The 21,784-nt window shown below is 35.8% G+C and overlaps 1 protein-coding gene across 2 annotated transcripts; it reads right to left on the reverse strand.

Annotated features, from left to right (window-relative positions):
* Positions 1–1,912: 1,912 nt before the first annotated feature.
* Positions 1,913–19,992, reverse strand: LOC122294531 (peptidyl-prolyl cis-trans isomerase CYP71). 2 transcript variants are annotated; one of them, XM_043103338.1, is made up of 15 exons: positions 19,512–19,992; positions 19,102–19,187; positions 11,764–11,852; positions 10,772–11,011; positions 10,525–10,646; positions 9,896–9,971; positions 9,558–9,665; positions 9,297–9,473; positions 8,895–9,112; positions 8,242–8,374; positions 6,387–6,610; positions 3,381–3,534; positions 2,870–3,035; positions 2,650–2,772; positions 1,913–2,216 (listed from the first exon to the last, which is right to left on the reverse strand). In XM_043103338.1, the coding sequence occupies exons 1-13, from the start codon at positions 19,664–19,666 to the stop codon at positions 2,952–2,954; spliced, it is 1,866 nt and encodes a 621-aa protein (XP_042959272.1). In that variant the 5' UTR covers positions 19,667–19,992; the 3' UTR covers positions 1,913–2,216; positions 2,650–2,772; positions 2,870–2,951. The 2 variants fall into 2 exon arrangements, with proteins under 2 accessions (XP_042959272.1, XP_042959271.1); XM_043103337.1 differs by lacking the exon at positions 2,650–2,772.
* Between the last annotated feature and the right edge of the window lie 1,792 nt (positions 19,993–21,784).

The following is a 21,784-nucleotide window of genomic DNA, read 5'->3' on the forward strand; positions in this document are numbered from 1 at the left end:
CCACGATTAAAAAGTTAGTTTTTTTTTCATGTGGGTCCCATATAGTTTTTTTTTTCATGTGGGTCCCATATTAATTCATTTTTTTCAAAGCGACTACACGTCGCTTGCATAACCATAACTGTAAATATCATTTCTCTATAAGCAATCGCCATAAGTAAACTTTGTAAGCAAAACGTTGAAAAGCGTAAAGTATCAATGGGGCTGAAAATAACAAGAAAAAGAAATAAAAAGTAAAAGCATCCAACAAAGACTAACCAGGAAAAAAAATTCAAGAGCGAGAAGAACAAAACTTGGATTTAAAACTCTTTTATGGCTGCAAACAAACCAAGTTGAGTCAAAGTCAAATAATGGTGCTCAAGTTTGATTAATACATTCGTTTAAACTCGGTTCGAACTCAAATAAAACTCAAAAATTCTTGTTTAAACTTAGTTCATTAACCATTAAAATTGTTTGAATTTGGCTCAAGCTCGACTAAAAATAAACAAACAAGTTGAGTTTTTTTTTTTTAATTTCTAAATCTTACCTTTTGATTAATTAAAAATTTTTAAATTTTACAAAAAAAAAACTCTATTTAACTATTCTACCAAATAATTATGATTAAAAAAATTCTTTTGGTATAACTTTTTATAAAATAACTTATAGTTATAAATTAAAAAATAATAATACATAAAATAAATATAATAAACTAAACTATTTAATATGTATAGATATATAATAAATCAAAAGTTATAGTTGTATGATATATTATGATATATTATTATACGAATGATCTTATACATACTAATTTGGAAACATAACATATATATATATATATATTAGATAAAGTAAACTGTTAATAAATTAGTAATATATAATTAAGTATGTAAAATATAACGAACAAGTAATAAATATAACATATACATATATAAAACGAGTCCAAGTTGAGCTCATTCAACTTATCGAATTTTACTCGTTTAATATTCATATTTATATTAGTATTTATAAATATTTCATTTATTAAATTAACTGAATTTGAACTGAATATACACAAATCAAATTCGAGCTGTTTATGAGTTGTTCTATTCATTTGCAGCCCCAAGCCCTTTGAACTAGCATGGCATCCTCTGAAAAACCAAAGAAGTGAACTGACCGAATAAGAAGAATCAGCGTAGCAGAAAGATGAGATTTGAATTTAGGATGTAATCCTGTGTAGCAGCATCAATATTTGTAATTAACGTGTCATTACTGCACTGCTGGCTGTAGAACTAGAAAGACTACCACATCTGGTCGACAGAAATATCTCAATAATAAATAAAATAGATGTGATGTGTAAAGATGATAAGTAAAATTATTCAATAAATAATAAATAGACAAGAAATGTTGAATTTGATGGAAGGGACAGTGCAAGCGGGCATTTCTAAGTTTGAATTTGAAAGTCCAAAAAACAAAATAAAAATATGAGGCTTAACAGTACTAAATACAGTCTTAGAACATATAACCTCTGTCCATATAATTAGTGCCAAAGTATTTAGGAATTCCTTGTATGATTCTAACCGAAAATCCAAAGGAAAGATTGATTTGTCACATCCATTTAGGTAGAGAGAGAGAGAGAGAGGGAAAAGAAGGAGGGGGGGGGGGGGGGTGGGGCGGCGGCTTAATTGTCTAATTAAAAGTTGCAAGGACCAAATCAATGAATATGTGAAACTCCAAGGACGATATTTGTAAAAAACAATACATATTTAAGTGGAAAATTGTATTCAGAAAAAGCCCAAGGAGAGAATGAAATAAATTTGAAGCTACTTTCTTAAAAAACAATCATTTTTAACTTTTTTTTTTTTTTAAATAAAATCTAGCATTTTGCAAAAATATAATTGCTCCAATGAAACAGTCAAAACGCTCCTAAAGAGACTCTCATATGCCTTAGAGATATCCATGCAAGAATTTCGCCTACCTTAACATTATTTCTATGGCTTAGAAAAAGAAATAAAGGCACATACAATAATCAAATGAGTATCATGAGAATACAAAATTAATAAAATCTACAGCATATATCGGATGCAGAATTCCCCCCACAGTTCAGAAAAGTAAGAAGAACATTCCAGCTAGAGAAATTGCTCTTTTACATTAACAAGACCTCACATCTCAGTGGGAACTAGGTCGAGCAAGATGTTTTCAGCTGTGACTACATACTAAAATAAATTCGCCCCATCTCCCTCTCAAATGCAAGCACGGTATACCTGGCACAGTAACAAAACTTACAGTTAACCGTGATTCTAATTGCAGGTTATTGCTTACATATCATCTAATGAAATATAGACAAAAAAAAAAGTGTTGTGGGATCTGTTATTTAACCCCTAGGAGTTAGCTCAAGTGGAAAAAGCATTGATCTTGGTGGTACACTCCCTCTAGGTCTAAGGTTCAAGTCCTCCTGGGTGCAAACAATTTCTAAGGGTCATCGGACTGGAAGAACTTCCCCTTGAGTAACCATGCACTTGTGGGAAACTCCTTGCCGAGGGCCTATGCACCCTTGGGATTTGTCAAGACTTTGTTTTCAAACACCGGGTGACAATAAAAAATAAATAAATAAATAAAAAAGAGGATCTATTCTTCTAGGAGATTATTTCTAGAAGAGTGGAATTAGATATTTATGTAGTCAGAGCAGTGAAGTACCCTTGACAAGATCCATTAGGAACTTTGTCCACCCTCAAGGACCTCTACATCATCAATGGGCACTTTTTTTACTCATTCAAACGTTGTCCAGTTTTAGCTCCTATTTTCCAACCCTTTTTGCTTCTACATCGTTCCAATAGATGCTGTTCCTCAGTACACAAAGAACCGCAAATATACTCCAAGGTCACTGCCTAAAGAAGATAGATGACAATGCAATTACCTGTTCTATGATTGCAGCCAAAGGTCAGAAATAAGGACAACAAACCATATCTTGACAGCTCAACCATTAGAGGGGAGAGCCTTTAAGGCTTGGGAACTGTCACATTTAAAATTTTCACATCTTGGTAAGGCGTGTCAGCCTTATCTGTCTTCACTTTCTCTATAGCCTGTCAAAGCATAAGAATTTCAGGTGTTGTTCAAGGTCAGCCAAAAAGAAAAACAGAGAAAAAAACATAAATTAAGACAGATTAAACCAGAGAATAATTGGACAATTCCCGAATTCAGCGGCATGGAATCTATCTTCAGTATTTTGTTGGTATGGAAGAAATATATGTAGAAAAAGGTGCCAATGCATGCCATATAGTATAAGTTACTTTCACGTTCTGTTATTCAAAAAGCATGTTTCTGCATGATGGAAAGGTTTTGTATCTTTGTCACAAGTGCAAGTTAACAACAATGTATGCTGAACATTGCAGCAATTAATGATGCTCACATGTGTAAACTCACAATACCTGTACAACGTCCATTCCCTTTATAACTCTACCAAAAACTGTATGTTTATTGTCCAGCCAAGGGGTTGCGACTGTGGTGATAAAAAACTGAGATCCATTGGTGTTTGGGCCAGCATTTGCCATTGACACTGTAAAAGGTCTGTCATGTCGTAAACTGCAAAAACACACAGATTAATGCTATATCAACTACTTAAATAGATAGCCACTTAAAACATACCACATCCGCAGTGAGACTAGGAATGATAAATATAGGATGAAGAATAACATTTCCCAAAAACAAATTATTCATCTTGTGAAACTTCTACTTAACATGCATAACTAATTAACTAAATAACGAGTTTGTAGACGAGATTTGATGAAATAATACTCTTTTTTTTCTTATTCACAGTGTACACACAAGTATATATATACCCTAAATACAAGAGACCCATATACCCTTATACAAACACATTATAGACAATATATTCTAACACTCCCCCTCAAGCTGGGGCATATACATCATATAAACCCAGCTTGAAACAAATAGGTTTTAATCGACTCCAACACAAGGATTTAGTAAACACATCTGCAAGTTGATCTGTGGACTTCACAAAAGGTGTAGCAATGTCACCACTTAGTATCTTATCTCGAATGAAGTGACAATCAATCTCTATATGTTTAGTCCTCTCATGAAACACAGGGTTAGAGGCAATATGCAATGCAGCTTGATTATCACAAAATAGCTGGAGAGGGATAGGAGCTGGAAACCCAATCTCTTGAAGAAAGTGTTGTAACCATGTCAGCTCACTAGTAGTATGTGTCATTGCCCTGTATTCAGCTTCCGCACTAGAACAAGCTACTACTGTTTGTTTCTTACTCTTCCATGTAACCAAGTTACTCTTACAAAGGTACAATATCCCGTAGTAGATCTTCTATCTGAAGGAGATCCTGCCCAATCAACATCTGAAAATGCTTCAACTCTAAGATGTCCATTTGATCGATATAGTATTCCAAGGCCAGGTGCTCGCTTGAAATAACGAAGAATATGAATTACAGCATCCCAATGTGAGATCCTAGGCGTTTGTAAAACTTGACTCAGTACACTCACTGCATAAGAGATGTCTGGTCTAGTGATGGTAAGATAGTTCAATTTCCCAACAAGTCTTTGATACATACCTGGATCTCTAAACAACTCCCCTTCTTCTTTCAAGAATTTACGATTGGGATCCATAGGGGTGTCAAGAGGTCGTGCACCCAACATGTCAGTTTCTTCTAAAAGATCAAGTACATATTTCCTCTAAGATAGGTTAATGCCCTCTTTAGATCTACTGACTTCAATTCCAAGGAAATATCTAAGCTTGCCCAAGTCTTTTGTCTGAAACTGATCGTGTAAAAATTGTTTTAGTCTAATAATTCCAGCAAAGTCACTCCCAATAATTACAATATCATCCACGTATACAACCAACAAAATGTGACCTGCATCACTATGCAAATGAAATACCGAGTGATCTGTTTGGCACCTGTGAAGACCAAATACCAATACAGCATCAGAGAACCTTCCAAACCATGCTCGAGGAGATTGTTTCAAACCGTATAATGCCTTTTTCAACCTTCATACAGAACCTCGATACTCCCCCTAAGCAACAGACCCAGGTGGTTGCTCCATATAAACTTCCTCATGCAAGTCGCCATGGAGGAATGCATTTTTTACATCCAGCTGATATAAGGGCCAGTCTAAATTATCAGCAAGAGAGATTAGCACTCGAACAGAAGAGATTTTGGCAACTGGAGAGAATGTCTCTTCGTAGTCAATGCCATAGGTTTGAGTGTAGCCCTTTGCAACCAAGCGGGCTTTCAGACGTTCTACAGAACCATTAGGATGAAATTTGATAGTGTATACCCATTTACAGCCAACAAGTTGTTTACTAGTTGGTAGCGGAACAAGATCCCATGCCCCAACCAGTCGTGCCTCCATCTTCAAATCCTGAGTTGCCCAGTACTTCGGACTCTCTACCTATTGCTCTTCGCAAAGGTAATCGTTCTTGTGTTACTCAACAGCCTATTAGTCAATTTGTTTCATATCATGCCTTATCCCCTGACCATGTAGACGAGATTTGATGAAATAATACTCTTTTTTTTCTTATTCACAGTGTACACACAAGTATATATATACGCTAAATACAAGAGACCCATATACCCTTATACAAACACATTATAGACAATATATTCTAACAGAGTTCATCTGCAAAAGCGAAAGAAAGTGTCACCCCTTATCAATGAAGGAAAAGAATTACATGTTAAGTTTCCATTCACACCATCAACGATTGCCACTAGCCCACCAAATTGTAAACCAGACTTTATCATCTAAAACATCAAAATTCCTCAAACTTCCATTGACCATGTTTGCAAATTGTCCATGTGATTGTCTAGAGCTCTCAAGTGAACGACCCCCATCATGCCACCTCCCCAAACACCAAAAACAAAAAACGTTTTTCTAATATAAGAATTGTTTCCCGGTAATATCAAGAATGTTAATGACAACAAAACTCAAAAACAGAAGCTAGGAACAGAAGATGTTGCCACAGATCCAAGATTTACGTTTCCTATGTCAAATTAAATTTAGATAGGAGTATTAACATAGAATAAGACAAAGCACAAGTAAATGTACGTGGTTTAGCTCAGAGCCTACCTCTGTAGGCAAAAACAATCAAGATGTTTCAACAAGAATGGAAACAATTACAGAAATGGAAACCAACATTTTTTTTTTATATAGGTAGAAACGGAAACCAACATTTAAACCCTAGCAGTAGTAAAAACAGAAGATAAACTCTCTTTACAGTAAACATTCTAATTTGTTCCACACTATTATTTTGAAATATTGACACCATTGTCATGGTTGAAAGCTTCTCCAAATCTTGAATGCTGGTACAGACTATAAAAGACTATAGGTGCTAATATGCAATACCTATTTAATCTTGGGTCACGCTAAATGCTTGTCAGGTAAAAAAAAAAAAAAAAAAGACAAACCTTTTATGAAATTCATCCTCAAATTCTCTTCCCCAAATAGATTGCCCACCAGTGCCATCTCCCAGCGGATCTCCTGTCTGTACCATGAAACCTTTGATGACACGGTGAAAAATGAGATTATCATAGTAGCCATTACGGCAGTGTGTCGTAAAGTTCTCCACAGTTTTTGGACATTCCTCTGGGTACAATTTCATGTGAATATCACCCATTGTGGTATGCAAAAGCTGGGGAAACAGGAAACAGAACAGAAAAGAAGATGAGAAAACATTTTCTCACAAAGTAGAGAAATCAATTAGACATTGACAAGGGATTAATAATCTCTCAACCAAAGCATGAGATTTTGAAGTTATATAGGAGAGACTAGCCATAATATTTTGTTAATATCCTATCTCGCCCACCTCTCTCATTTTCACCACCCTTATATTTCTTCAAAATTTTCTCTTTTCACCTTCCCCTTTATTGATTGATACTAGTGAAATTGACCCTTAGTGACTTCTTTTGGAAAATATTTGCATATTTTTGCTCCAAAACACATTTGATTATTTCTAATTTGTATTATTATTTATTTTAATTTGGGTTTATCCTACTCAATCTAAGGGTAGAGTTAAGGACAGATCAATAAACTTAAAAAATAAAAAAGCTTAATTCCATATTAATATGCATAAACTTAGCAAAAGAACTTTTAAATTATTGAGTTACGGTAATTTTTATATAATTATTGAGTGAGTGAGATTTGAAAGTTCATCTCAATAATGAACAATTATGAATAGAGAAAAGATAATTTAAACAAAGGGGCATGATAGTAACATTGTTATAAAAGGAGTCTGAGCCTCCATCCACTTTTTATATCAATAGGGAGCTCATCCATCCTTCCTGCCATAAGCTGATGATCTCCTAGTGCAAAAGCCATTGATCGAGTATTCATTTTCATTCCTTTCTATTGAACTCTTAAACAAGGTTATAAACTTTCCATTCATTTCCATTATATAATTATTAAGCGAGTGAGATTTGAAAGTCCATCTCAATAATGAACAATTATGAATAGAGAAAAGATAATTTAAACAAGGGGACATGATAGTAACATCGTTATAAAAGGAGTCTGAGCCTCCATCCCCTTTTTATATCAATAGGGAGCTCATCCATCCTTCCTGCCATAAGCTGATGATCTCCTAGTGCAAAAGCCATTGATCGAGTATTCATTCTCATTCCTTTCTATTGAACTCTTCAACAAGGTTATAAACTTTCCATTCATTTCCTTTACATTCTTTCAAAACATCAAAACAAGACAGATTCCATCCCTCCCTTTTATCTATCATACTCATTCCATTCCATTCATTTTCTTTGCATTCCTTTATGAACTCTCAAAAGAAGCCTAAGAGACTAAGATGGAGAATAATAGTAGTCAGTTCAGTAAATGAAGATATAAAGAGAATGCAGGTAATAATAGCAGTTGGGGAGACTACAAGTAAAAGGCTATTGGGTTATGCATTTCAACATAAGTTATAACTCCTTTTCAATAATATTGTAAAATGTGTTCCTTAAGAATTGAAAGAACATCGAAAAATATTTTTAAGATGTTCCCAGGAAAAACATCGAAAAATATTTTTAAGATGTTCCCAGGAAAAATATAAGTTAAAAAAATTCATAAAAATGTGCTTCTTTGCAAATTTTCAATTCTAGTTTTCACTTTTCTGCAACTTCAAAATTAACAAAATTGATTCTGATAACCAAAGTAAATGTTATACATATCTTACTCGTCCCCTCACCCCTCCATCTTTCTAGAGGTTGCTTTAATTTCCTAAAAATAATGGTTTAAACCTAGTCTAGAGCTAAAAAAAGAAAAAAGAAAACTCACCACATTGTCAGGAAGAGATGTTGTGACAGCCTTTCCGATATCTGATGCAGCTAGAAGTTCATCAGGAGGAGGCTTTTCATTGAACACATCTCTTCCCTTAGTTGCATCTTCAGGCTCCTCAGGTTCCCTTCGACTATCAAGACCAAAACAGAAGTCAGAATTTTCCAAATTTCCCAATTCCAGTACAATTAATTTTTTTGATGGGTGACTCCTATACAATTAATTGAAATCACACTCTCAATGCATTGAGTAAAACCTTCATATTCAAACACATTGCCCAAGTTCAAGCAAGTATCCTCCAACCTCCATCATGCAAGAGATGCATCTACATACCTTCTGAATGAATGTAAACTTAACTGTAATTTGGGTCCAAGATTCCTAGGACCTTTTTTTTCTTTATTTTTTCCGTTTTCTTTGATAGGTAAAACAAGATTCTTAGGAATCTTTTCAATCACTTGATGTTAATCAAAAGATCTAAAATTACTGTGCAATTTGATGATCATAAGAACCTGTAACCAATACATCACCACTGATCGGAATATACCAGTGCACAAGTTCAAGGAAAAGTAAAAAATAATAATAATAATAATAATAATTAACAAAATTGAGAGAGTGCTTGGTGATGGGGGGAAAAGAGCAATGAACTCCCATACCTGAATAGATATATTCTATGCTTTTTGAAAGCACAACACAGAAGAGTGGGATCCGTCAAAGGCTCTTTGCTCTCATTGACATTTGCTGCTGCTGCAGGAATTTTTCTAACCTTTCTACTGCTTTGGTCACCTTGATACAATGAGATTCTCAAGAACCTTTCATTGTTCTCCACCTTTCCAAGAATTCGGCCAACTTTATTGGTATGCAAGTTCACTACCTTTCAGTAGAACAAAAGAAAAACACGAGACACATACAAAGACAGAGAGACAGAGAGAGATGAGTCAGAAAACGAAAATAAGACAAAAATTATGCCTTCTCTGGTAAGCAAAAATGAATTTAAAATAAAGTAGTTACATTGCCAGTTTACTGTAGAGTCCAATTACATGCCAAAAATATCTTACTTTTATCCCGAGGAGGGTGGCATATATAAGAAAATTTGAGCTTTCATCAAAAACTGCATTTGGTTGCGGTGCGCTTTCAGTTTTCTCAAGTTCCTTTTCGACAGCCATTCTTCGCCCAAAATCAATAGCGTCCAGTCGGTATAAAGGAGCATCACTTCTCTGAAGATCTTGGGCCACCTAAACATTAAAAGAGATACTCCATGAGAAATGCGTGCAAAAGAAATAGAACCTAAATGCAATTTCTGTAGAATTCTATATTACCTCAAGGGACTCGTCATAAACCCGTCTTAGTTTCCCTGTTCTGAACCAAAACACACGTATCCTACGATCGGGCGATGTAATAGAAAACTGCTTACCATCAGGGCTCACCTGAGAGGTGATAAGAATTTTATGAAGAGATTAAGGAGAATAAATAAGAAGTTTAAGAATTTATAAAACAAAAAAAAAAAAAAAATCATGCATAGGTGCTGCTTTTGTAGATGTCCCGTGTACTTGGCTTTGCCTTTTTTTAATAAAATTCTTATTTATTGATTAAAAAAAAATTAAAACTTGAACTAAAATTCATTGGTAGACCAAAAATCGTAGAAGATATATATTACCTCAATAGCAGAAACGGAAGTTTTGCATTTCACAATTTCAAAGAGATCTGTATCACTTTTCAATCTAAAATTCACCCTGCGAGCACCATACAGAGAAGCTCAGTTAAACTTCCAAGGCACAGGACAAAATATGAATCATCAATGTAGCATTCTAGACTTCGAACCATATTATATTAACAGTCTATTTGAGCCGTATGAGTATACTGTTGTCCTGTAATTTACCTTAATTGCAGTAACATCAACATATGCAAACTATTGCTGAATTTCCATTTTAAATCAATGCTCATTATAATTCCAAGAATTATATATTCACAGAATCAGTTTGCAAAGAAATAAGTACCTACTCATTAGTCATAATTTCAAGATTGTCAGGTTTTCCATTTCATATGCAGCAATAGTACCACAAAAATGCCCTATTGCAATACAAACCAAGCTAGATAATAGAGTTGAGTGCTGCACATTTATGACATAGGAACCTAAGATAGGTTTTCCATAAATAATATGACTTCCATATATCTGTTGCCTGAAATGGATCGAAGTAAGTGAATATAATTTGAAAGCAAAACATTACACATTTTGTATATTAGTAAATGCACGACATCAACAAAAGAAACAAAAAGAGGATATACTCATTCTCTGGGAACTCAAGTGTAGCAGGGCTCCAATACTCAATGATTCCCTTCACATCTGCAGATATCACAGCATCAACTACATGGTTGTATTTCATTTCCTTTACTGGGACCATGTGTATCTGAAGAGGATATAGAAGACAAAGTAATAATGAATTGAGCATAAACACTAAACATGAAAAGGAGAAAAAAAGATATACTAAAAGATTTTTAAAAAGTATGACACTTTCAAGGTTTGCTAAGACACCTCTTTGGATATGATAGGATCATTTGAACCAGCTCGTGCATCAAATATGTGCACAAATCTTGAATTTTGATCACTAACAGCAAGCCTAGCTTTGACATCTCCTTGTCTGTAGACCCATTCAACAGCACCAGGAACAAATGGTAGGCGTATCATGACCATCATGTCATAGTTGACCACATCATATATCTTCACAGATCGATCACTTGAAATTGTACAACAAAGCAGCCCATCAACACTAACCTGCATGGCTGAAATGAGTTATGATGACAGCAATACCAACCAAGAATTCAACAAGTAGCTAATAGAAATACAAAATTATGAAAAATCAAAGAAGCAAAATGGTATGATGCTTTCACTAGCGTTGACAACATCCAGATGCACTAAATAAAAAGTTTCGTAATCCATCAAAATTTTTTTAAGTGGATACCACTATTACATATGATGTACATACAGCATGGCCAGTGCAAAGAGCTTGGAGGTTGTTTTGCAAATTGTGGAACTAGTACGTGTGATTTTTTTTCTTTTAATAAGATGGCACACCAGTAATGGTATAGTTGATTTAAATATCTTTTGGGTTAAATTTTCTAAAATGTTAGTACTAATATGCTGCATTTCTGTGCACAACTTGAGCAGACGCTACAATAAAAGCTAAAGTGTGATTACACCAGTTCTATATTGCAACTGGCACTTATTCTGTTTGTCTTCGCCCATGCATAACTTTGCACTTATTCAACGTAAAGCTTCGATACATTATCCTACTTGCATGCATTCCAATCAATAGCTAATCCAAACAAGAATGAACAATGGATTGGCACTGCCACCAGGACTATATCAATGGCGACACAATCACATATATGCACAAAAGCAACTATTGAAAACCAGAAGCACATATGATTCCAGCATATCAATACCCAATTTGAAATTCATAGAGAATCAAAGCATCCATAAATCAACCAATGAGATTCCATGTGGATAGAAGAGGAATAACTCACTGCTAGACCTTCAATTGGACCCAGGTGGGATCTAAAATGCTTTGCAAACTCGATACCAACGCCCTTTTTCTTCCAAAACTTCAAATGCCCTAGAAGAGAAGGAGAGGGGAGAGGACAGAAGAAAAGTTGAGTAAACTAGCAATCAAACTGATTTGTTATGGTAACTTTTTTTTTTAATAAGGTAACTTTTTGATATGTTATGGTAACTCCATACCCTTATTCCATTAGCTATGGTGAAAATGACAATGGCCCGTGATGATCAGGCTATATTACCATATTCAGAATCCTTTTTATGGTTTCAGGTTTGTTAGGGAGGTTAATGATTGGGAGGTGGATCTCTTCTCGTCATTCTTAGACCAATTGAACTGAAGACAGGTGGGAAGATAAAATGGTTTAAAACCCATCCCAAAAAGGAATGTTCAAATTAACACCCCCCCCCCCCCCCAAAAAAAACAAAAAAAGATTTAGAAAAAAAATAAAAGACAGGAAAACATACGAAAATATTCAAAATCAATACTGTCAATATACCACTTCGAGCATAAACAAAATCTGTACTTTATACTACTGCATCAGATAAAAATTGTGTTATCCAGCTTTCTCAACCATAGCCCCACATAAGAAAAAAATTCTCATATCCTACATGTATACTAAACAAGGGCAACTATGAGAGAAATAGAATTCTCATTTGTCAGGATTGTGAAACTGTCGGAGTTGGGAACTGGTAAGGGAAATAGAATTATTGTTATTCCCAAAGGGAGGATTGGAAGTGGGTGGGAAAGGTTTGCTAGGAAATCGTTGGAGATTGTTTGTTCAAAATCCTCTGTTTAGGCCCCTGGAAACAGAGCTTTTATTAACAATGGTAATGCTAAGAGGGATGTTAAAGGCCAAGAGAAGCATACGATTAATCCTCAAAGTGGAGCTTCTTCCTCGCATTCAGCTCCTTATTTGTCTGCCTTGATAGATGCTGTTAATGTTAACCCTGGCACCAGTAACATTCATGGAAAATGTTTTAAAAATAAAGATGTGGTAGTATCGAGGGAGAGGACCATGAATGTTGGGATGAAGAATGGGAACCGGAGGACTCGTCTTGGTGACGAAGGAGATGTTGGGAATCCCATGATGTTGCAGAAACTTGGGGAAGTCGAAGGGTCATTATGGAATGTACGAGCAGAGCTCCTTGGCTGGAAGGACAGGCTAGAATCAATGGTGAAGATGATCGATGATGGACTGGGCTTTGTTATGGACCTGGCTTCTTCTAGTTTTTCAAAGGGGTGTGAAGAGATTAAGGGGAGGCAGATGGGTTCTGTTGGATCTGGGCTTGTTCAAGACCAATACGCTCGTTACCAGACAAAAGCAGAATTTGGGAGTTGGGGTTTTCCGTTCTTCCAGCCCGAGAAGTGAGTTACGCCGGCCCAAGCCAATAGTGGAACTGTAGCCTGGTTTGACATCACAGAGTGGGTCGCCGGCGGTGTGCACACCTTCTAGAGGTCTCCCAGCGACGGACTTTGCTACAGTTCCCTAGGAGGCTGAGAATGAGATCTCAAAGAATTTTTTTGGAGATCATAGGAGAAGAATGTCTTGGCACAGCTCCTGTCTTCACAGACAAAGTCGACAGGTTTGGGAGATCTTCCCAGCAATTTTCCAACACTCTTAGAGGCTGAGGTGACTAACTCTATGGAGCAGTTAGGTGAACCATTTGTTCAGCAAGATGCGATGGAGGTTGGAGGCTCTTCAGAGGACTCTATGGAGTCGAGTTTTGTGCCATATGTGGGGGTTGTGAAGTCCTCCTCTGTTTCCACAGAAGGGGATGCTGTTGAGGTTGAAGATGTAGGCAGTGAGGGGGCAAAAGGGCCTGAGCTGTCAACCTCACAGGTTCCTTGCACTAAATTTATTAATTCTGACTTGCAATTGGTGTTATGTGGAGGGGAAGGTTCTTAATCATGCGAATCTGGAGAACTTTTTTATTCTGACGAAGACCTTAATCCTGTTCCTTTATGCTCTTTTAACCCAAGCATCAATTGATCTAGCAATTCTGGGTATTGACGAAGGTGGAAGAAATTAGAAGCTATGTTGGCATCCCTTGTGAGGGATTTGAAAAGCAATTTAGAGCTCTAATTATTGCTATTGAGGCTGGACATCCTGCTTTGGCTAGATCTGCTGCTACAAAGGAGAGGGAGCTAATAAGATTGGGATGTATGATTAATTATAATTCCAAGAGTGGGAGTGCCTTTAGAGAAAAAGGCAAAGAGAGGGCTGTCAATAGTATCCCATGAAGCCTAAGATTATTTTTTGGAATGTTCGGGGGCTAAATGATTATAGAAAGCGTCTCCGTGTGAAAAATATGTTAAGGCAGTGGAAGATTGATATTTTATGTTTTCAAGAAACTAAATTCAAGATCATTAGCCAATTGGTGGTTCATAGTTTATGAAGCTGTAATTATGTGGGTTCGGTTGAGTTAGTCTCTAATAGAGCTTCAGGAGGCATTCTTGTTATGAGGGATAGGAGGGCTGTGGAAGTAGTAGATCATTACGTGGGAGAATTCTTGGTGGCTTGTCCCTTTAAGAATGTGGTTGATCGTGTCGAATGGGCTTTTGCTGGTGTCTATGGGCCAAATTCAGATTCTAGTAAGAGTTTATTGTGGGAAAAAATCCCAGGACTTTGCAGTTGGTGGGACCTTCCATGGTGTTTTGGAGGGGATTTTAAAATTACACATTATCCTTTTGAGCGAGCAGGGGAGTTGGTTATTACTAAAGCTATGTTTGAATTTTCAGAACTCATTTCTGAGTTGCAGCTGATTGATTTACCTATGGCGGGAGGAGATTACACATGATCAAATGGGAGAGCATGGTCCCGTTTGGACAAACTCTTGGTTTCAGCATCTTGGGAAACACATTTTCCGAAGTTAAGTCAGAAAAGGCTACAGAAAGTAGTTTCTGACCACTATCCTATTCTGTTGGACTGTGGGGGCATTTTTAGTGGAAAAAGACACTTTAAATTTAAAATATGTGGTTGAAGGAAGAAGGTTTCATTGAAAGAGTAAGAAGGTGGTGGACCTCTTATCACTTTAAAGGCACTCCCAGTTTTATCTTGGCTGGAAAATTTAAGGAGCTCAAAAAAGACTTGAAGAGATGGAATGCGGAGACTTTTAGCAATGTTAAAAACAACAGATTACTTCTTATGGAGCAGCTGTACAGTTTGGAGGACAAGGAGTTGGTGGGTACAATTTCCTGTGAAGAAAAGGAGTTGAAGAAAAAAGTGCAGGCAAATATTGAAAAATTTACGCTTATCGAAGAAATTTCATGGAGGCAAAAATCCAGAATTTTATGGCTAAAAGGAGACAAATGTACGAAATTCTTCCATAAAATGGCAAATTCTCATCGTAGAAATAACGCCATTGAAGTTTTTCATGTAGGTGACAATGTGATCTGTGATAAGGAGGAGATTGAAGATCATATTGTGAATTTTTATGACAAACTTTTTTGGGAAGAATATTCGTGGAAACCTAAGTTAGATGGGCTGGTTTTTTATTCCATTGATCATCTTTCTGCAGTTTCGTTAGAGAGACCTTTTGAGGAAGATGAAGTTCTTGATGTAGTTAGAGGTATGTCTAAGGATAAGGCTCCGGGTCCCAAGGGTTTCTCCATGGCATTTTTCCAAGCTTACTGGGATATTGTGAAGGATTAGGGGTGCTACCCACACCATACAGTGCTGGGTAGCTCCCCCCCCCCCCCCCCCCCTCTCTTCCCAAAAAAAAAAACATCCGGGGGCATAGGGCTCAGGTGGGGTTTTCACCCCCACCCCCGCATCCCGAGGGCAGGGTACCTTGCCCCGCTAGGCAGGAGGTGGGTTGAAACCGCACCCCGCTCAACCAATGACCCATAGGGTCTATAAATTTATTTATTTAAATTATTTATATAAATATTAAAAATATAATTTTTTATATTAAATAGGGGAGAGGTGCGAAGCTAGGGGTCTTCTATGCGGGGTGGGGGCCCCCGTCCCCACATGGGCAGCCCGCCCACCCCTATGAAGGATGACATTATGGAAGTTTTTGATGAATTTCATTCCTTCAGGAAATTTGAAAAGAGTTTTAATACAACTTTTATTGCTCTAAATCCTAAGAAGGAGGGTGCTGTAGAAATCAGGGACTTTCGCCCTATTAGCTTGGTTAATGGGGTTTATAAGATCATCTCAAAGGTGTTAGCTAGCCACCTTAGTGTGGTCATGGATAAGATTATAACGAAGTCTCAAAATGCATTCGTGAGGGGAAGACAAATTCTTGACTCGATCTTAATTGCCCATGAGTGTTTGGAAAGTAGAAAAAGGATGGGGGCAATATGGAATTTTAGTCAAATTGGATATGGAAAAGGCTTTTGACCATGTCAATTGGGATTTTCTTCTTTACTTGCTTGGGAGATTTGGATTTGGGTAGAAGTGGTGCTGGTGGTTAAGACATTGCATTTCAACGGCCAAATTCTCTATTTTGGTGAATGGCTCTCCGGTTGGTTTCTTCAGTAGCTCCAGTGGTTTAAGGCAAGAAGACCCTTTATCTCCTTTCCTATTTGTCTTAGTTATGGATGCCTTAAGTAGTATGATTGAAGTGGCGGTAGAAGGGGGTTTTGTGTTGGGCTTCAAGGTGGGTGATGTTTCAGGGGGCAGCATCACTATTTCTCGTCTTGTATTTGCAGGTGATACTTTCATCTTCAGTGATACTAAGCAGGATTATCTTTGAGCTTTAAGAGCTTTATTGTTATGTTTTGAAGCTGTCTCCAGGCTTAGAATCAATTTAACTAACTCTGAAATTGTCCCAGTGGGTACAGTCAGAAATATTTATAATTTGGCCAATATTTTGGGCTGTAAGGTATCTTCTTTATCTATGAAATATCTTGGGTTACCTTTGGGGGGCCCCCCACAAATCAGTGTCTATTTGGGATGGGGTGATTGAGAAGATTGAGAGGAGACTAGCTGGTTGGAAAAAGGTCTATTTGTCTAAAGGGGGCAGAGTTACAATGATTAAAAGCACATTGTCTTATTTACCCAATTATTTCCTCTCTCTTTTTCCTATTCCAGCGGGGATAGTAAAAAGAATTGAGAGGATTTTTAGGAATTTCTGATGGGACGTTATTGGGGAAGAAAAAAAATATCACTTGGTGAGTTGGAATAAGGTTTGTACCCCGGTGTCTTGTGGAGGATTGGGAGTATGGAATTTAAAGCTTTTTAATAAAGCCCTCCTTGGAAGTAGCTTTGGAGGTACAACAAAAAGAGTAATGCATTGTGGAAGCAGATTGTAGATGCTAAATATGGAAGGATGTGGGGGAATTGGTGTACTAATGAAATAAAAGGGGTGTTTGGGGTGGGATTATGGAAGTCCATTCAGTTGGGATGGGGGGACTTTGTCAAAAACATTTATTTCAAAGTAGGGACTGGGGCAAATATTTTTTTCTGGCATGATGTTTGGTGCGGAGATTTAGCTCTTAAATTTGCATATCCTAGCCTTTTCAGGATTGCTAGAAACAAAGGGGCTACAGTGGCCAACTCTTATATGTTTTCTAATAATACGTTGCATTGGAATATATGGAATTTACTAGAGAATTACAGGACTGGGAAGTGAATGAAGCTGCTGATTTCTTTATAAAATTATATGATACGAAGATTGATCAGAACAGGGAGGATAGGATGCTGTGGGTACATGATCATAATTCCAGATTCTCTGTGAAATCTTTTTACAAGGTGTTAAATAGTCATGGTGATATAACATACCCCTGGAAATGCATTTGGAGAGCTAGAGTGCCCACTATAGTTGCATTTTTCTGCTGGTTGGTGTCGCTTGAGAAAATTTTAACTACAGATAATTTAAGGAAAAGGGGTTTATATGTGATGGATTGGTGTCTTGTGTGTAAAAAAGCTGGCGAATCTGTTAACCACCTTTTCTTTCATTGTGAGATGGTGACGGTCTGTGGAATGAGTTATTTTCAAGGGCAGGCATTGCTTGGATGATGCCTTTTCATGTAGTGGACTTCATGGCTAGCTGGCAAGGTGCGGTGGGATGTGGAGGCAGTGCAGTAGAGTGGAGGATGATTCCCTTGTGTTTGTTTTGGTGTTTATGGCTAGAGAGAAATGGGAGGTGTTTTGAAGATTGTGAACGTACTATGGGGGAATTTAGAGATTTTTTCTTTAGCACTTCAAATTTTTGGGTGAAAAACATTGTAAGGGACAGGAATATTTGTAATCTTTGTCTTAGTTCTGTTTTTCTTTAACTTGTATTTAGGTGTATTCTCTTTTATAATTCCTGTGTACTTGGGCTATGCCTACATACTTGGAATAAAATTTCTTATTACCTATCAAAAAAAAAAATATGAGAGAAATAAAGCTGATTAAATCACTCAAATGATTAGAAAAATGAATGCCGGAGGTTAATGTATGGACATGCTGATGCTGTCAAATCCAGAGAAGTATGTGTCATGATGTGTGTTAGTGGGAGTAGTTAATGGATGCACTTCGCTTTGCAGAGTTGTCAGTAGTTTATACGCTCGTTATGCTTGAAATGAGTAAAAAAAACACTGGTATATCAAGTCAGAAGATGCAAACTATGAAACTTCTAAAAATTCCATGTCACTGGTCCACTGATTATACCCAATGCCTCATTATCACCATGGCTACACATTAGCTATATAATAGTATCTCCAAAAACAATGGAACTGGAAGAGATCTCCACTAATGTAATTCAAAATAGTTTGAGAACCTCAACCGCAGCTAATAAATACATAAAAAAAATTTTATAGGTAAAAGTAACTTTATTGAAGAGAATGAAATAGGCGTTTTTTTATAAGTAAAAGTAACTTTATTGAAGAGAATGAAATAGGCGTTGCCCAAGTACACAGGGAAAATACAAAAACTTATACTATCTTTTTATAACATAAAGTTTTATTGAATGAAAAAGTGTGTTACTCTAGTACACAGGGAATATAGAAGAGAAACACCTAACTAGCAAGAGGACAAAGATCTAGAAAATCCTGAAAGGTTGAAATAGATGAAGGGCAGTGTTGAGAAAGAATGACAAAGTCTACCACTGACTTTTCACAATCTTCAAAACTATGCTATTCTCCACTCTCCACAAGGATAAGCACTGAGGACTTCCAAACTGCCCTTTCCAACATGACAGGAGACTCAAGAATGCCTGACCCAATACATAAACTTATATCTATGAAGCAAACAACTCCTTAAAAGAAGTCGTAGAACATAATAGTTGGCACAACTACTAGGTTAAATGAGGTATCCATTGAAGTTGACTTGTTATGGGGTTATGACTTATAGAAAAAAAGATATCTTTGAGTTTACCATCAGCGCTTCCAGTTATGAAAAAATCTGCTGAAGAGACAGCAACATGCGTTACCACATCACGGTGCATATAACTTTTCTCATACCTGCAAAACCAGTGTTCAAGCTTGAGACATTCTCTATAGTATCCACAATCTATTTTGCCATTTCTAAGCAATCTTGCCTCACAAAAGCACTTGTAATGAACAAAAGGTTTTCGAACTGTAAAGAAAAACAGCAGAGTACAAATTCGCTCAATTCATGGCAATGGCCCAGAAGAAACACAGATAAAATGCAGAAACAATGCTCAGAAACGGATAGAGACCAAATCAAAACAAAAAATCGGGAAAATAAAACCTCACCCCAATCACATAGGATAAACCCTAAACCCTAAGCTTATAATTCCAAATCAACAAACCCAAAAACCCTACATGTTAGCCGAGGGAAGTGCGTCGAGGTAGGCCTGCTCGAACTGTAGAGGACGCTTGGGGCGGGCCCGCGGGGCAGGACCCGGTCCGATAACGGAGTCGTCCTCGATCTCTGCTGGTGGCACCGAGTTTACGGTGCCATTATGATCCTCCTCCATTCTCTTGCTTGGGTGCTGAGGGCGGTGTGATGCGGAAAAGGAAGCAAATTGAAATTACTACTCTTCTTTCTTGTGGAGGAGAAGAAGGAACTGGTTACTGGAACTTGGGCACCAGAATTTTGATATCAAGGACGACACCTCCCTTTCAAACTGAGCTTGGAAGTTGGGACCTTCGGGCAGTGACAGAGTACCGACAATCGAATTCCGAAGATTGCAACCGAAATGAGTCGTCTTCCCAGCCGTCCCAGTCTACTTGTTCCTGCTGGCAAAACCTATCCCGGCAAAAATTTCACTTTTTGCGTGAGAAACTCGCCGCTAATGGAAACTTCAAAACCGAAACGTTTCGCTTAAGTAAATCAATTTCTAATATTATTAGAATATTATTTTTTTAATATTATTTTTATTTTAAAATTTTTTAAAAAATAAATTATTTTTTATATTTCATTTTAAAATTTTAAAAAATTATAACAATTAGATAAAATAAAATAAAATGATTTATAAAAACAAACCAGAACAAAAAATAACTCTTAATTCAAACTTGTAAGATGAGATGTAATTTAAATAAAATATTGTTAAAATATTATTTTTTTAATATTATTTTTGTTTTAAGTTTTGAAAATTTTAAATTTTTTATATTTTATGTAAAAATTTAAAAAAAAATTTAGAGACAATTTTAAATTTTTTATATTTTATGTAAAAATTTAAAAAAAAAATTTAGAGACCTAACTCTTCTAGAGACATTTCCTCCCTTCTATGTTTCAAAATTTGTTTAATAGTTTTTTCATGATTGAGGAAGTTTGTCAATAATAGATTATACTGATATGACTTCATTCTTTTTTAATATTTTGTAGAGTGAATTATTCACATTTGATCATTGCCCGACTTTGAGTGACTGCCTCATCCTCATTTGTAGAGGTCTTGGGGTGGCTAGAACATACACCACTTTGAGACTAGCCAAGAGGAAGTGCATCTTCTTTTGCCAATATTGAAAATTGGTCTCATCAAAGTGTTCGAGTTTTATAAAATTTCCAACAAACTCTATCAAGCTATGAGCCATTATCAATCAAATGTTGCCTTAAGATTGTTAAAGTAAAGGGGATGCAAAAGAAGAAAATAGTGAGTAAAAAGCATTTGCTTCAAGGCATGTTATAATGTTACATTTTTTAAGATACTATTCGCCCCTACCAATAATGATATTCACACATGTTACAAAAAGATTCTCTTTCAAGATATAATGAAAGCTAGGACAAGTCTATTTGTCTAATTTCATCATGCACAAAAAAAAATTAAACTCAAATACCTTTAGATTTTATTATTTAACAAAAGATTAGAAATCTGATTCTGCAGTTAAACAAATTATAATAATAAGTTTTGAAGAAATAAAATACTTTTGGGAGAGAGAATCTTGATATTGTCTTTTAAGATTATAAATTTGCAAGCCATTGAATCTTTCTATAGATGACTAAAAGATGTTGACAAAAAGCTATAACTTTCATTTGGACTAAAATTGATTTCATATATGTATATATCTTGAGTCTTTTGTCAAATGACACAATGGTTGGACTTGGTTCAATGATTGCATGTGCCTCTACCGAACGGGTATGCACTAGTTTGAATCCTACCGGGCACACCCTTTGTATTTATTTTTAGATTAAGATGTCGTTTGGATAATGAGTTGAAATGAGATGAGTTAAGATGAAAGTTGAAAGTTGAATAAAATACTATTAAAATGTTATTTTTTAATATTATTATTATTTTAAGATTTAAAAATGTTTAATTATTTATTATATTTTATATGAAAATTTAATAAATTTGTAATAATTATATTAGATGAATTGATATGAGTTGAGAATAGTTTTGTATCCAAACCTGACCTGTGTGTTTGTTTATATAATTAAATTCATATTGCCCTCTTTGTTTTTATGATTAAAAAGAAATAAAATATATATATATAAGTTCATTTATTTATCAACTAAAAAAAAAATATTTTGATTTTTTTATTTTTTTTTTCAAAAAAAAAAAGCTATAACTACAAACTGGTTGTTTATATATTTGAAATTTGGACAGTTGGATGCCTTAAAATATGAAATCTATATGAATTAATATAAATGACCAATA

The sequence above is a fragment of the Carya illinoinensis genome, chromosome 14, assembly GCF_018687715.1.
Source record: "Carya illinoinensis cultivar Pawnee chromosome 14, C.illinoinensisPawnee_v1, whole genome shotgun sequence".
NCBI classification, from domain to species: Eukaryota; Viridiplantae; Streptophyta; class Magnoliopsida; order Fagales; family Juglandaceae; genus Carya; species Carya illinoinensis.